At 37.3% G+C, this 17,677-nt stretch overlaps 1 protein-coding gene across 1 annotated transcript in view; it reads right to left on the bottom strand.

The window, feature by feature from the left end:
- LOC110447844 (protein O-mannosyl-transferase 2-like) overlaps nucleotides 1–17,677 on the bottom strand; it is a 33,844-nt gene that overhangs the window by 13,011 nt on the left and 3,156 nt on the right. The window contains exons 2-10 of the mRNA XM_021493793.1: nucleotides 11,525–11,609; nucleotides 9,373–9,480; nucleotides 8,135–8,243; nucleotides 6,722–6,830; nucleotides 5,880–5,945; nucleotides 4,494–4,587; nucleotides 4,041–4,147; nucleotides 3,677–3,759; nucleotides 2,723–2,832 (exon numbers count right to left, since the gene is read on the bottom strand). Of these exons, the coding sequence (XP_021349468.1) occupies nucleotides 2,723–2,832; nucleotides 3,677–3,759; nucleotides 4,041–4,147; nucleotides 4,494–4,587; nucleotides 5,880–5,945; nucleotides 6,722–6,830; nucleotides 8,135–8,243; nucleotides 9,373–9,480; nucleotides 11,525–11,609 (871 nt within the window). The remainder of the gene's footprint in view (nucleotides 1–2,722; nucleotides 2,833–3,676; nucleotides 3,760–4,040; nucleotides 4,148–4,493; nucleotides 4,588–5,879; nucleotides 5,946–6,721; nucleotides 6,831–8,134; nucleotides 8,244–9,372; nucleotides 9,481–11,524; nucleotides 11,610–17,677) is intronic.

Raw genomic sequence — 17,677 nt, 5'->3', positions numbered from 1 at the left:
GTCCACTCTGTACTGTCCACTCTGTACAGTCCACTCTGTACAGTCCACTCTGTACTGTCTACTCTGAACTGTCCATTCTGTACTGTTCACTCTGTACTGTCTACTCTGAACTGTCCATTCTGTACTGTCTACTCTGAACTGTCCATTCTGAACTGTCCATTCTGTATATTTTATACCTGTTGTTGTCGTGGTGGGTGCTCCTCTTTACTGTCCAGTCTGTACCGTCCACTCTGTACTGTCCAGTCTGTACTGTCCGGTCTGTACTGTCTAGTCTGTACTTTCCAGTCTGTACTGTCAAGTCTGTACTGTCCACTCTGAACTGTCAAGTATGTACTGTGCACTCTGAACTGTCAAGTCTGTACAGTCCAGTTTGTACTGTCCAGTTTGTACTGTCAAGTCTGTACTGTCAAGTCTGTACTGTCCATTCTGAACTGTCAAGTCTGTACAGTCCAGTCTGAACTGTCAAGTCTTCACAGTCCAGTCTGAACTGTCCAGTTTGTACTGTCAAGTCTGTGCTGTCAAGACTGTACTGTCCACTCTGAACTGTCAAGTCTGTACAGTTCAGTCTGAACTGTCCAGTTTGTACTGTCAAGTCTGTACTGTCCAGTCTGTACTGTCCACTCTGAACTGTCAAGTCTGTACAGTCCACTTTGAACTGTCAAGTCTGTACTGTCAAGTCTTTACTGTCCACTCTGTACTTTCCACTCTGTACTGTCCACTCTGAACTGTCAAGTCTGGACTATCCACTCTGTACTGTCCAGTCTTTACTGTCCACTCTGTACTGTCAAGTCTGTATTGTCCACTATGTACTGTCAAGTCTGTACTGTCCACTATGAACTGTCAAGTCTGTACTGTCCACTCTGAATTGTCAAGTCTGTACAGTCCAGTCTGAACTATCCAGTTTGTACTGTCAAGTGTGTACTGTCCACTCTGAACTGTCAAATATGTACTGTCCACTCTGTACTGTCAAGTCTGTACTGTCCTCTCTGAACTGTCAAGTCTGTACAGTTCAGTCTGAACTGTCCAGTTTGTACTGTCAAATCTGTACTGTCAAGTCTGTACTGTCCAGTCTGTACTGTCAAGTCTGAACTGTCCACTCTGTACTGTCAAGTATGGTCTGTACTGTCCAGTCTGTACTGTCAAGTCTGAACTGTCCACTCTGTACTGTCAAGTATGGTCTGTACTGTCCAGTCTGTACTGTCCACTCTGTACTGTCCACTCTGAACTGTCCAGCTTGTACTGTCAAATCTGTACTGTCAAGTCTGTACTGTCCTCTCTGAACTGTCAAGTCTGTACAGTCCACTTTGAACTGTCAAGTCTGTACTGTCAAGTCTGTACTGTACACTCTGAACTGTCAAGTCTGTACAGTACAGTCTGAACTATCCAGTTTGTACTGTCAAGTCTGTCCTGTCCACTCTGAACTGTCAAGTCTGTACTGTCTACTCTGTACCGTCAAGTCTGTACTGTCCACTCCGTACTTTCCACTCTGTACTGTCCACTCTGAACTGTCCAGTTTGTACTGTCAAATCTGTACTGTCAAGTCTGTACTGTCCAGTCTGAACTATCCAGTTTGTACTGTCAAGTGTGTACTGTCCACTCTGAACTGTCAAGTCTGTACATTCCAGTCTGAACTGTCAAGTCTGTACAGTCCACTCTGAACTGTCAAGTCTGTACAGTCCACTCTGAACTGTCAAGTCTGTACAATCCAGTCTGAACTGTCAAGTCTGTACAGTCCAGTTTGTACTGTCCAGTTTGTACTGTCAAGTCTTTACTGTCCAGTCTGTACTGTCCACTCTGTACTGTCTACTCTGAACTGTCAAGTATGTACTGTCCACTCTGAACTGTCAAATATGTACTGTCCACTCTGTACTGTCAAGTCTGTATTGTCCACTCTGAACTTTCAAGTATGTACTGTCCACTCTGAACTGTCAAATATGTACTGTCCACTCTGTACTGTCAAGTCTGTATTGTCCACTCTGAACTTTCAAGTATGTACTGTCCACTCTGAACTGTCAAATATGTACTGTCCACTCTGTACTGTCAAGTCTGTATTGTCCACTCTGAACTTTCAAGTATGTACTGTCCACTCTGAACTGACAAGTCTGTACTGTCCAATCTGGACTGTCAAGTCTGTACTGTCCACTCCGTACTTTCCACTCTGTACTGTCCACTCTGAACTGTCCAGTTTGTACTGTCAAATCTGTACTGTCAAGTCTGTACTGTCCTCTCTGAACTGTCAAGTCTGTACAGTACAGTCTGAACTATCCAGTTTGTACTGTCAAGTGTGTACTGTCCACTCTGAACTGTCAAGTCTGTACTGTCCACTCTTAACTGTCCAGTTTGTACTGTCAAATCTGTACTGTCAAGTCTGTACTGTCCAATCTGTACTGTCCACTCTGTACTGTCCAGTCTGTACAGTCCAGTCTGAACTGTCCACTCTGTACTGTCAAGTATGTACTGTCCACTCTGAACTGTCAAGTATGTACTGTCCACTCTGAACTGTCAAGTCTGTACTGTCCACTCTGAACTGGCAAGTCTGTACTGTCCACTATGTACTGTCCACTCTGTACAGTCCAGTCTGTACTGGCCACTCTAGCTGTATGTCCAGTCTGTTCTGTCCATTCTGTACTGTCCACTCTGAACTGTCAAGTCTGTACTGTCCACTCTGTACTGTCCAGTCTTTACTGTCCACTCTGTACTGTCCAGTCTGTATATTTCATACCTGTTGTTGTCGTGGTGGGTGCTCCTCTGGGTAGAGGTGCCAGTGGGAGTGAAGATAGGCCCCTCCAGTCCGCCTCTGTTTCAGTGTCACCACACTCCCATACGCTATATCTGTGAAATCATTAGAAGGTGTCAACCTCACTTTAATATCTCAACAACAGAAACAATGAAATTTCTTCAGTTAAAAATATTTCAATTGAATACTAAATAGCAATGTACCCACATTATTGTAACTTTCAGTTTGTGAACTGGCATGAATCTTCACACAAAACATGTCCATAAATATATAGATTTTTTTTTACAAATTATTGAAAGTAAATAGATATATATTAAAAACAAATAATGCTGTTTACAAAGAACAAACAAATATTTTTTAAAGACATGCAACCTCATGATCAGTGTTACATTAATTTGATATTTTTTACCGAATGTGAACATACTAGTTATCTCCCCTTAACACAAGTCAACATGATGACAAAGTTATAGAAGGCACATCTATTTTTGAAATAAAAAGTAAGAAATCCTTTCTCCCTTTGTTCGGGTTTATGTTTGGTTTCCTAAGTAAAGGTTCTACCATCATGGTCTAGTCGAGCACTACAATGATTTAATCGCTGACCCCTAACTAGCCTTGACTTTGAGTTTTAGGGTACAGACCTGAGAAGGCTTAACAACACATCATCTGGTTAAAACATATCTGTGAAGTTTCCAAGGGAAAGGTTCAACCTTTTAATAGATATAGCTTGATGGACACTGCCGAACAGACAGACAAGCGCACAAACAAAATGACTGCTAAATGAGTCCCATTTGTTTGGAGGGGTTGGGATGGGGGATAAAGGGGTTGGGGTTGGAGGAGAGGGGGGTGGGGTCAGCAGTAAACTGTTACAAAGCTAAGTGTTTTTGGGATATGTCGGAAAGGTGAATAGATGAACAAAGTGGTCAGTACGGTCAGACTTACGTTCTGGCATGCTGACGTTGTACAGCCTGTTGCCCTTGAGCTGAGACTGGAAGGCAGAACTGTAGAATCCGTCCCCATTACCACTACAACAGACAAAGTCGAGCACATGAATATCAACAGTTGTACACACTATTTTCTGTGATTTATCTGACATGTATTGCTACATTTTAGAATTTTGACAATTCTTTAGCTAAAATCATATCTTATCCTAACCTATCTGATAAGTTATGTGATTTACTCCCAGTAAAAAATCAAGTTATGAAAAAACATATATTTCAACCTATTTGATATGAAATCTACATTCATAATGTATTTCAGTATATTGAACCAATATGTGTCCGGTGAGAAATTAAACTGTACTTGCCTCTCGTTCAGCACAATAAAATGGATGGCAAAGTAAACCATATACATGATCACTGGTAAAGCTATAAGGCACGCCGCTCTAGCCACAAAATGTTTGGTGAGATCCACCTGAATAGAATTAATAAATTGTGAACCTATCAATCTTGCATTGTAACCAAAACCAAATATCAGAGTGTTTCCAGCAAAGTAATTATCAAACAAGAAATCTTCAAGCTAAATGTATATACAAATTATGAAGGATTTTATTTCCAATCAAAGCATTATTTTTTTGAGAGAAAAAAATATACATATTGGGTAAATGTATCCGGTAGGGGGTTGTTTTTGTGACCTCCACCACTTATAATTGATATTTCCTGAGGTTCGTTATACAATCAACAATCATTTTAAAACCCATGCACTTCCCATGCAATATCAATTAACACTGTGCTGTTGAATCAACTGCCTGGCAACTTACCAGGGTATTATTTTTGATTCCAAGCAACCTCCACAGGTCCATTATGGTGGTAAACCCAACAAGTAATACCACAAATAAACCGACAAACTTCACACTGTAACAGACGAAGCAAAAGAATCTGAATTAGACAACTTATAACAGCCTTCAACATCTGATCACCATATATTTAAAATAATTTTACTTTGATGTCCAGCAGTCAGCTTCTTAATCGTACAGTACACAGATTAATACCAAGATCTGATGATGATGATGATGATGATGATGATGATGATGATGATGATGATGATGATGATAAATAAGCTGATGATGTTGAGTGAAGTGAGTGTTATGCTGAACCATGAGTAGTTTCTAGTTGTGTGTGTGTGTGTGTGTGTGTGTATATGTGTATGTCATGTTAAATGTTTTGTAATTGTGGAAAAAGACTTGAAAAATAAAACATTACAAAACAAAACAAAAAGATCTGGATGTTAAACCTTCAGTTATAAATACTACATATTTTATAGGGCTGTATATTTTTCATACCAGGTCTGTGTAGTTTTAAACAAATTTGGCAAAGACATGTTTAAAATTATGTATGGAGAGTGAAATCCTACGTAACCGAGAACAGATTGTCAGAACCACACGTCTGTAACTTATTGTTCTTAAATGAGATTTCATACACGGGAGAACTGAGTGTACAGCATTACTTCACATCTAATGTGACAGGTACAGTACTGACTTTTATTTCAGCGACTATATTGACTTGAAAAATGATACTGATCTCGACTTTGTCTTGGTCACGGATCCATATAACCACACATTGATCTTAACAACAGTCTGTCATCGATCAAGGTACAAGACTTAACAAACTAAAACTAAATCTTACATAATAATAATCGTTATAAGTTACAGAACAATGTATATCACAATTAGCCGAGGTAATTTAAGCTTCAAGACACGACATATCTTGTGTATATTATATAAATACGTCATACAGCTGTTGGCCCTGTTGTAGGGAAGCGTGGTTCTCTGATTCATTGTGATGAATGAAGCATGTCTCAGAAAGGAAAACCCAAGTGAAACCTGATTAAAACTTGGTTAAAATTTAACAAAGAATCATATTTCTCTTTAAAAAAGTCAATAAATATTATATCATACCAAAACAGATAAACAACACTACAACATTATGAATGATGATGAGGTTTAAGCCCCGCTGTTGTCATCTACTGGACTGGTGTGATGCCTCTTGCTTTATACCTATTTAGGGAACATGAGCGAGCAAGGGAAAAGCAATATTTCATTTCCCAGTTGTCATGTGATGAATTTAGTTCAATCAGCTATACTGTAATAATGATAAGGTATAATACCAACTGTAAGTGCCTCCCCAAACACCACCTGTACACTTACCCTATAGCAGCAGACAAGAACAGACCAGTCATAGACAGCCAGTAGAACCAGCAAACTGAGAACGGGCTGCAACACAAAGGCATCATCATGATCGACAGTCAGTAAATCACGTCGTAAAATAGAAGAGGTCCAAAGGTCTTTAAAACAGTCAGTGACGTTGAACTATGAATACATGTAATACAAATACTGTTGTGTAGAATCTAACTTAACATTTATAACTGCTCAGTGGGACAAATGTCCCCCCCCCTCCCCAAAAAGGGGACAAAGTAAAGGAAGAATATAACTTCTAATCTATCAGTTACTTACAGTAGAGATGTTGCCAGAAGGTTTTTCATGAAGTGACCCTTTATAAGCCCCCATCCCACACTCAACTTTCTTGAGTATAAATTGTGATCCTAATTATCTAAGGATCATTTTATGAAATGTATGTGAAAAACCACCAAAAAGTTTCAGACAATTATTTTTAAGGTTTTGCAATGTATACCCCCTGGGATCATCCTCTTCTTGAAGATAGATTTTGTTTCTCATCATCATAGGATTCTTTCTATTCGCGAACATCTAAACTTGCCAATACAATGTAGCTTTAAATGAGATGCTGACTGGAGAATTGTGATCCGTATATCATCTAAAGATAAATTTTATACAACGTTGATAAAATTCTATCAGTATGCTCACAACTTGTGATTTAAAGGTTTTTCATTATATAAACCCTTAAGCTTGTAGCCCCGACCTTACATTTATTGGGGCATCAGCCTCATACTGATTAAAGAATTCTTTTATGAAAAGTTGTTCAAAATTCAGACATTTTTGTTAAAGACATGAACTTCTATTAAAATACTTACTGTTCCTTATAAGACAAGAACTTCAGCACAGAGTACGTAGACATCATGATAAAAAACAGCAATATTGGATCCAGTAAGATGTGTCGGGACAAAGATAGCGTCCCCGTGTCTGTAGCAAATAAATTGTACTTTTGGGAAAACAATGTCTGTTTCGATCTGTATGTATAGCAATAAAATCAATCATGTGTAATTATAGGCCAACCTAGTATATTTTCGAGATCTGTTAGTGGGCTATAGTTCTTTAAATATAAAATTGTACACCACCTGGCCCCGACATATAACACCCAAAAGTTTGTGGAACAAGCTTAGGATTTTATATTCTTCATTACACTTTAAAAGTTTAAAAATATCCTTACCAAGTCTATGAGGTTAATTTGTGTGATAATTTTTGGGCAGCAAATATGTAGGCTAAAACTCCATAAAATACAAGCATTACCTAGCAATTCTTTCACTGTAAAAATAAACCAATATCAAGAAATTCCAGTTGTTTGTTAGATAAACAGTTTTAGATGTACAAGGTACCAACTTTAAAAAGCTTTTATTTTTTTATATTTTTTTAACTATTTTAACTGATGTAACTAATATGAAATTTTCTAATAACAATGTTCAAAATAATCAATAAATATTCAAACAAAATACATGAAAATATCCCTTTTCCTACTTTGAAACTGATAGCAAAAGATAAATTCATGCATATTTATATACGATTAATATCACAATCTAGTAATTATATCAGGATATTGTCTTTACATAATACATCAAATTTTTAAATCTAATTGCTTTAAAAGACTCAAATTGATACAATTTTAAGGGTTTCTAAACTTAATAAATAAATGGCCATTATATTGATACAATTTGAAGGGTTTCTAAACTTAATTAATAAAAGGCCATTATATTGATACAACTTGAAGGGTTTTTAAACTTAATAAATAAATGGCCATTATATTGATACAATTTGAAGGTTTCTAAACTTAATTAGTAAATGGCCATTATATTGATACAATTTGAAGGGTTTTAAAACTTAATTAATAATTAAAAGGCCATTATATTGATAGTGATCAATTTGATACAATTTTAAGGGTTTCTAAACTTAATAAATAAATGGCCTTAAAATTGATTCTATTTTAAGGGTTTTCAAACTGAACTTATAAAAGGCCATTATATTGATACAATTTTAAGGGGTTTTACGCTTGATTAATAAATGGCCATTATATTGATACAATTTTAAGGGTTTTCAAACCTTATTAATAAATGGCCATTATATTATAAAATAATGGTTCCAAAAATTCAAGGTTCATAATTAAATGTATATATTTCTTAGTTTACATGTATTTTAACTGGTAGAGTTGTTTTTCCCCAATTTATTAAGCAATAAAACAGATTGATTCTGAAAAATTTATCATGATAACTTACCGAGTAAAATTAATAACGCACTGAAGAAGGCAGCTATGGTTGACTGGCAGAGTAGCCAGGTACTCATATAACACAGAGGTACTAGGGCAGCTCCCAGCACGGCACAGAACTGGAAGTGTACCGAAACAGTCAAATCATACCTCAAAATATATACTACTCATCACAGAACTGGTAGTGTACTGAAACAGTCAAATCACACGTCAAAATATATACTACTCATCACAGAGCTGGAAGTGTACCAAAACATTCAAATCACACGAGTATTCAAAATATATACTACTCGTCACAGAACTGGAAGTGTACCGAAACAGTCAAATCACACCTCAAAATATATACTACCCATCACAGAACTGGTAGTGTACCGAAACAGTCAAATCACACGTCAACATATATACTACTCATCACAGAACTGGAAGTGTACCGAAACAGTCAAATCACACGTCAAAATATATACTACTCATCACAGAACTGGAAGTGTACCAAAACATTCAAATCACACGAGTATTCACAATATATACTACTCATCACAGAACTGGAAGTGTACTGAAACAGTCAAATCACATAAGTATTCAAAATATATACTACTCATCACAGAACTGGAAGTGTACCAGAACATTCAAATCACAGGAGTATTCACAATATATACTACTCACCAGAGAACTGGTAGTGTACCGAAACAGTTAAATCACACGAGTATTCAAAATATCTACTACTCATCACAGAACTGGAAGTGTACTGAAACAGTCAAATCACACGAATATTCAAAATATATACTACTCATCACAGAACTAGAAGTGTACCAAAACAGTCAAATCATACGTCAAAATATATACTACTCATCACAGAACTAGAAGTGTACCAAAACAGTCAAATCATACGTCAAAATATAAACTACTCATCACAGAACTAGAAGTGTACCGAAACAGTCAATTCACACGTCAAAATATATACTACTCGTCACAGAACTGGAAGTGTACCAAAACATTCAAATCACACGAGTATTCACAATATATACTACTCATCACAGAACTGGTAGTGTACCGAAACAGTCAAATCACACGTCAAAATATATACTACTCATCACAGAACTGGAAGTGTACTGGAAAAGCACATAACAAACCAAACGCAACCCAATTGTCTGCCCCTGATTAACAATGTTATCTCTTGATTGTCTCCCCGGTCACTCATCACTTATAAATTCTCACATGTACCCCTACTTGTTTGACCCCTTGACTTACGATTCTCATGCCCACATAGTTGACATCCTCGCCATACTCATCCCCAGGTTTCTCGAAAGGGAACATCCCATCATACCCAGTAAGGACGCCAGATAAACCAATCAGCATCTGAGGAATGACGAAAATTGGTTCAATAGTCAACATTCATTAAATTTCATTTACTGTGAACCAGTTAACAAGAGGCCCAGAGGGTCTGTATCGCTCACCTGCATATCTAAGAAAGCATGGCAAAATATTCTCCAAATGAGATTCAAGGGCAAGGGAATATGCCAGACCCCAAGGCCAATCCTTGTAGCATATATCTGTATTAGATTTTTCATGCCCAGCATTTGTATTCATAGTTTTGGGTTGGGGATCTCAACTGTTTCGAAGTTATGACCCAATGGTTAAGTCTGCAAGGGTGGGGCAAACCCTAGGGTCAATTCTAATATCATGATTCGTCTCTTTATGCCCAACAATTGTATATATAGTTTTGGGGTGGGAACCTTAACCATTTCAAAGTTCTGACCCAGGGGTTGTTTCCAAGGATTGGGCAGACCCCAAGGCCATCCTGGAAGCATATGTGCAGTCATCTCTTTTATACGTATACTCAGCAATTGTATATACGGTTATAGGGTGGGGATCTCAACTGTTTGCAAGCCGTGACTAAGAAACTAGATCCCTAGGGGTTTGGTCAGACCCCAGGGTCTATTCTTATATCATGACTACATTCGTCTCTTTATGCCCACCATTTGTATATATAGTTTTGGGGTGGGGATCTCAACCGTTTCAAAGTTATGGCCGTGGGACTATATGTCTCAAAGGGTGGGGCCAGACTCTAGGACCATCCTGGAAAAAGATGTGCATTCTTCTCTTTATACTCAGCAATTGTATATATGGTTATACGGTGGGGATCTCAACCAGTAATAAACTTTTATTGGCCCCACCCCTTAGCCCGGGGGGTCAGCCCCACCATTTGTACAATTTGGAATCTCTACCACTTAGGGATGATTCCAGTCAAGTATAGTTGATATCCATAACTTAGTTCCAGAGAAGAAGTCGCTTAAAGCAATATAGCCAATGCAAATACCCTTTTTGGCCCCCGGCCCCTCAGCCCCCTTAGGGATCAGCAATACCATTTGTACAATTTTGAATCCCTGCATCCCATGAATGCTTTTGATCAAATATGATTGATATTCAGTGCATAGTTCTACAGAAGAAGTCGTTTGTAGCAATATAGCCAAATTGCCCCCTTTTGGCCGACCCCTCAGCCCCTTGGGGGGTTAGCCTCTCCATTTGACCAATTTTGAATCCCCACTACCTAGGGATGCTTCCAATCAAATATGGTTGATATCCATCGCTTAGTTTCAGAGAAGAAGTCACTTAAAACAGTATAGCCAAATAACCCTTTTTGGCCCACCCCTCAGCCCCCTGGGGGGGGGGTCAGCCACACCATTTGTACAATTTTGAATCCCTGCCTCCCATGAATGTTTCCCACCAAATATGATCGATATCCATGGCATAGTTCTACCCCCTTTTGGCCCCGCCCCTCAGCCCCCTGGGGGGTCAGCCCCTCTTTTTGTACAATTTTGAATCCCCACCTAGGGATGCTTCCAGTCAAATTTAGTTGAATTCCAATCAGTGGTTAAGAAGTAGAAGTCGTTTAAAGAAATTGTTGACATACGGACGCCACGGTATGGCATAATCTCACCTTGGTCCTTTGGACCAGGTGAGCTAATAATAATGATCACTTATTTCTGTGATTGTGCTCCCAATTATTATTTTTTGTGAAAGCACTGATAACTATATATATAATTCTTAGCTTGTCTCCAATTATAATATCTATTATGCAATAAATTCCGGACTGACACTTGGTGTGAATTACGTACATTGTACACAATCAAGAAAACAATCTCGAAATATTGATTCTCAGTGATTAGACGACAGCATTCAATTGATTTTTTATAACTCAGAGCTATAATATATGACATCTTGAAATTTTACAAGTCCAAAAGACCAAAACAGATTACATTTTTGTTTGTATCACAAAGGAACATATTTCATTTTGATGTTTTTACAATGTAACTTCACATTCACTGTAGTAAAATATTGATCACATCAAGCCCATGTGTCACCATTTCTATTTTCAAGACAGTTTGTGAAAAATATTTACCTTCCCTAGAGGTGGGTGAACATCAAAGAAAAATGTTCGCTTTATATACCAGCCTCCCATCTTTCCAAAATGTGTTTCATCCCAACTGAAAAAATATATATAAAAAAATGAGGATGATACAACCAAAAGATTACAGTATTTATATATTTCCGTGTTCATATACTACTCAGGGGCTATTGGGACTGTCGTGGCCCAGTGGTTAAGGTGTCGGACTGTCTGTGATCATTAGCCCTCCACCAATGGGTTAACCCTTTCACCACTGTAGACCATAATGGACTCATCCAGATCAATGCATATATATAGTCTTCTAAAGTTACATAGGGGTGAAAGGGTAAATTGCTGGTTAGCTGAGGTAGTCTCTAGGTAAACGCCACAGGTTGGTGGTTTTTCTCCAGGTACTCTGGCTTTCCTCCACTACTAAAACCTGGCATGCATGTCCTTAAAAAGGGGCTAGTTGTTCAAAGTATTTAGCTTTACTGCTCATTTGTACACAAAGTTTTCAATGAAGAATATTTATGGATTATTGAAAGTTGCTATGAAATATGCATGTGTGATTGCCTGAAGACCAGTAACATGAGAATATGACACAGAAATTTGAGCAATTTTGAAAATTTGAATTAACAGCAATTTAGCTTGTCCCATTAATGACAATCAACAAACAGTGCTTCAAAAATCTAGACCCCTAGGTAATACTATCAGGTACATGTATTTCACAACACTGTCAAAAATATAATGTTTCCGTTAGTAAACTGTTCAGGAGTTCTATCAACATGTGTACTCATGAATAAAATGGTTAAAATGAATGAAGCATGAGTGAATCAATAAATAGAAATTTATATATATTTAAGCCGACGAAGGCCCGGTACTGTATTACAAATGCAGTATCATCAACCCGGAGATGTCAGTATTCTATTTCATCGTTCATGAGTACATATGTGTACATGCTGTATGCCTATAGCTTTGAAATAATTATTACTAAACCAATTACTAAATTGACTCACACACCCTGTTGGTCTGCAGTATAATCATTCCGAACCTGTCACTGCCATCATCATACAAATCCTATATAGCTACAGGCTTTGTTATGTATATGATCATGTCACGTTACAAAGCTTTTAGTAACTTTAATCACAGCTGTAATTCAGGAATAAAATAAAGACTAAAAGAGGTAGCTATCTTTTGTTTCCACAATAGTTTGAAGGTGCATTGATAACATCAACCCATATTTTCATTCCTGAACTAGTTCTGAACTTTCTATCTTGATTTAGTACATTGGTCTGTCGTCACAGGTAGTAACGTCCAAACCTCGGATCGTCGGTCAATACACCTATAATTTAACTCCATTACCCTATTAAAATGGCCCTGTTCTAGAAAACATGCATTATTCTAGATGAAGCATAAGGGATATTTTCATATACATATTGTTAGTGTTAACCACAGGGAAAAATAAGGGCACGGAGAAGTGGCAGGCAATAGGGTGCATTGGACCAAAAAGGGCACATTAGGCCAAAAAAGTCATTTTAATTCCATTCCTGCCACTTATTTAGCAGACGCAACATAGATTTTAACAGCCCTGCGTGACTGCAAATAGTATATCTTCTCCTTATTATAATTATGTATATATAACCACCTTAGGTTAGGTGTGAAAGTCTTAACTGCCTCTAACAAGGACGAAAAGCTATGTTTGCATTGTTTTCAAAGTCTTCATCATTAAACTTAAATGTAAAAACTATGCTACACCTTTTCGATACATATGTAAGCAGTATCCTTTTTTATGCAAGTGAAATTTGGTGTATGCACAAAGCTCCAGAGATTGAACATGTACATTTACATTTTTGTAAGAAATTACTAAAAGTGAAGAAATCGGCCAATAACAACATGGTATATCTTGAATTGGGACAGTTACCTCTAGTTTGTATGAGAAAAATTAGAAGGATAAAATATTGGTTTAAGGTCTTAAAATCTTAAAATTGTATCATTTCCACTTCCTATAGATTTTTTTTAAAATGTTGTAGTAAAAATAATTTCAACTGGGCAAAAGCAGTAAGAGATGAATTGAATAATCTAGGTCTTAGTGATGTTTGGTTAAATCCATGTATTTTTCAGCAAAATGTGTTATTACCATTGATAAAACAAAGAATTTTTTATCAAGGCATGTAATCCCTTAGGGCTTCAATGGAAAACTCTCCAAAATGTTTATTGTATAAAAATATCATTGATTTCGGAGAATCATTACAATTTTACCTCACAAAATATATACCAATAAAATATTGTATTTGTTTAACTCGAATCCGTATATCTACACATTCTTAGGCCGTAGAAGTTAGAAGGTATAAAAATATACCTAGAGAACGTAGATATTGTGAACAGTATAACTCCCCCTCTGAAGTAGACGAATTTCATTTTTTATTAGTCTGTTCTAAATTCCAAAATCTCAGATCAAGTTTTATCAAAAGCTATTATTGGAAAAAAACATCTGTGTTTAAAGCCTTTCAGTTATTGAGTGTCCATAATATTAAATAATTGTGTATACTAGGTAAATTCATCTATGAGGCAAACAAATTAAGGGTATTATAATGGAATATGATTGTCTTCATTATCTGTACATTGTCCATGATTTGTGTATAATATGTATTGTATACTGATGGGCCAATGGCCTAAAGTTCGAATAAAACTTGAACTTGAAACTTCCCCTGGGGCCCTGACCCTGGTCTTCTTGCTGCTTCAGTGAACAAGATAACTGACCTACTGTAATGATTAGGTGTCATTATGTAGAGGCTGTGTATTGCAGGCTTTCATCGGGGCAGTGGTTTGGAGGGAACGGGTAGGCAACCATGGTGTCGTTAAACAATAAAAAAGAAAAAAGAAAGTAAAATGGGCATGGTGCCAGAGAATATTACTTTCCCGCGTTTCCGAGAATAGCGGGAAATATTTGTCCTGTATACACGGAGTATACGAGGGCAGTTGCCTGTCTCGTGCAGAGGTTTTGACAAATCAGATTGAGGCACATGCTAAGGGTAGTTTACGGGTACGTGTATGTTCATTCTAGCTTCGCTCCTCGCACGGCGTAGTACAGCTTGAAATAAAATTATAGCAGAATTTTATGTTTATGTAACAGATGTATGTGTGGGCATCGTCATATCTAGGAAATCCCAGCATCAATTTTGTAAAAAACCTTAAGCATTGTCGGGCTGGTACACCTCCTGTTTCACGTTAGGAGATGTAGGGCGATGAACCATGTGAGGGTATATGTGAGAGGATTGTTTGTGTGTACGGTAAATGAAGTCAGAGTAGTTATTTTGTTAATGTGTATTCAACTATTCATTATATTCATATTATATTTATGAATAAATGCCGACTCGGTCCGTGCTATCGGTCGAGCAGCTATTTGCTATTTAGGTGTTGTGTTTGCCTTGGTAGGTATAAGGAGTATATAGAGGACAGGGCATGGTGCGGCGACATGCTAATCAGGCTTGTGGGAAACACTTAATTTGTTATATTTATTGATTAAACATCAGTGCTCTGACTATCACTGCCCCATCAAAATCATTTTTCAAAGAGGAGATATTTCATGATCACTCAATCTATAACTACAATGTATAACAATGATTTTATTATTAATGATGAGTTCATATTGATACATTGATCAAGTCATCCATACCATGGTTCATTCAAAGTAATAATAAACATATTTTCGGTTTCACTTAAAAGCATCTTTAACTGACAACAAGCGTCGTCGGACAAAATCTTTAACAAGAGATCCCAGAGGGATCTTGGCGCCCACCTTTGAACCATCTTCATTAGTTCTTTGTCAGTTCCATCTTTTCTCTTCTTTCCTCTAATCTGTTTGATCGAGTCATGTTAACAGTAAATGCACCTTGAGGTTACTTTTGATCTAAACTTAATACTGATGTGTATGAAAGCCAACCTTCAAAGTGAGTTTGTCAATTCACATATTTACTAGTACAGTACTTCATGTGAAAGAAATAGAATCGATCATTGCAATATGAGAAAGATTTGTTTAGTTCTTCTTTTAATCCATTGTGTTTTTATGATCAGTCTCAAAATATAACATACACAACGAGGGATCAAGGGGAACCTACCTTTAAAATTTGAGAAAGATCCGTCTAGCACTTCTAGAGAAATAGTGATAACAAGCTTTCACTATCAAAATCCAAGATGGCTGCCTGTTGGCCATGTTGTTTATCCAATCAGTATCAAAAGTTGCCCTGCACAGCTAAGGACCAAGGGGAACCTGCATATAAAATTTGAGAAAGATCCGTCTAGCACTTCTAGAGAAATAGTGATAACAAGCTTTCACTATCAAAATCCAAGATGCCTGCCTGTCGGCCATGTTGTTTGTCCGATCAGTCTCAAAAGTTGCCCTGCACAGCTAAGGACCAAGGGGAACCTACATATAAAATTTAAGAAAGATCCCTCTAGTTCTTCCAGAGAAATAGCGGTAACAAACTTTCAATATCAAAATCCAAGATGGCTGCCTGTTGGCCATGTTGTTTATCCAATCAGTCTCAAAAGTTGCCCTGCACAGCTAAGGACCAAGGGGAACCTGCATATAAAATTTGAGAAAGATCCCTCTAGTACTTCTAGAGAAATAGTGATAACAAGCTTTCACTATCAAAATCCAAGATGCCTGCCTGTCGGCCATGATGTTTATCCGATCAGTCTCAAAAGTTGCCCTGCACAGCTAAGGACCAAGGGGAACCTGCATATAAAATTTGAGAAAGATCCGTCTAGCACTTCTAGAGAAATAGTGATAACAAGCTTTCACTATCAAAATCCAAGATGCCTGCCTGTCGGCCATGTTGTTTGTCCGATCAGTCTCAAAAGTTGCCCTGCACAACTAAGGACCAAGGGGAACCTGCATATAAAATTTGAGAAAGATCCGTCTAGCACTTCTAGAGAAATAGTGATAACAAGCTTTCACTATCAAAATCCAAGATGCCTGCCTGTCGGCCATGATGTTTATCCGATCAGTCTCTAAAATTGCCCTGCACAGCTAGGACCAAGGGGAACCTACATATAAAATTTGAGAAAGATCCGTCTAGCACTTCTAGAGAAATAGTGATAACAAGCTTTCACTATCAAAATCCAAGATGCCTGCCTGTCGGCCATGATGTTTATCCGATCAGTCTCTAAAATTGCCCTGCACAGCTAGGACCAAGGGGAACCTACATATAAAATTTGAGAAAGATCCCTCTGGCACTTCTTGAGAACTACTGATAAGAAGAATTGTTTACGGACAGACGGACGCAGGGTGATTTGAATAGCCCACCATTAGATGATGGTGTGCTAAAAATACTGAATAAAGTAAGCGACATCAGAAGATATGTTGATAATATGACTACAATACACCTCTGTACCAAATTTCAATTTGATATTTGATAAAATGACCGAGTTATGATGAATTGAATTTTTACGATCGCGGCGTGGCACATGTGTGTATTAGCTTGAAAAGTGTAGAAAGCGTTGATAAAATCGTTACAATTACCCGATCGTAATAATAAATTTATCATAACTCGATCATGTTTTCAAATATCGAGCTGAAATTTGGAATATATATCAATAAAAATCTAACTAATAAAATATCCTCTGATGTCGCTTACTTTAGCGAGTAATTTTAACGATATTATCTGTGGACGCTTTCTTCACTTTACATGCTAATACACCGGTTAGACGATTTACAGGAACGGGCAGAAATGGGCAGGAACGGGCAGAAACGGACAGAATCAGGCTGCAATCTATTAATTATTATATACATTAATGAATATATATATTAGATACATTTGAGTATCATTATCGGGTATAAGATATATTTGATAAAAGGATTGCAATTACATGATCGGGGCAGAATCGGACTAAATTATATATATACATTTATGACGATATTACTTATGATACCTACATTTATAGTATCATATTTTTTTTTATCGGGTATAAGATATATTTGATAAAAGACTAAGAGTATTGTATTGATATGGATCGGGCAGAAACGGGCGACGATTTACAGGAACGGACAGAAACGGGCAACGATTTACAGGAACGGACAGAAACGGGGGAGGATCGGACTTATTTATATATATTTATTGTATATATTTAATTATCTTTTTCGGGTATAAGGTATATTTGATAAAA

This window comes from Mizuhopecten yessoensis, unplaced genomic scaffold (assembly GCF_002113885.1).
Source record: "Mizuhopecten yessoensis strain PY_sf001 unplaced genomic scaffold, ASM211388v2 scaffold401, whole genome shotgun sequence".
NCBI classification, from domain to species: Eukaryota; Metazoa; Mollusca; class Bivalvia; order Pectinida; family Pectinidae; genus Mizuhopecten; species Mizuhopecten yessoensis.
Note: the sequence above shows the minus strand (reverse complement) of the source record. Positions and strands in the feature narration are given on the sequence as shown.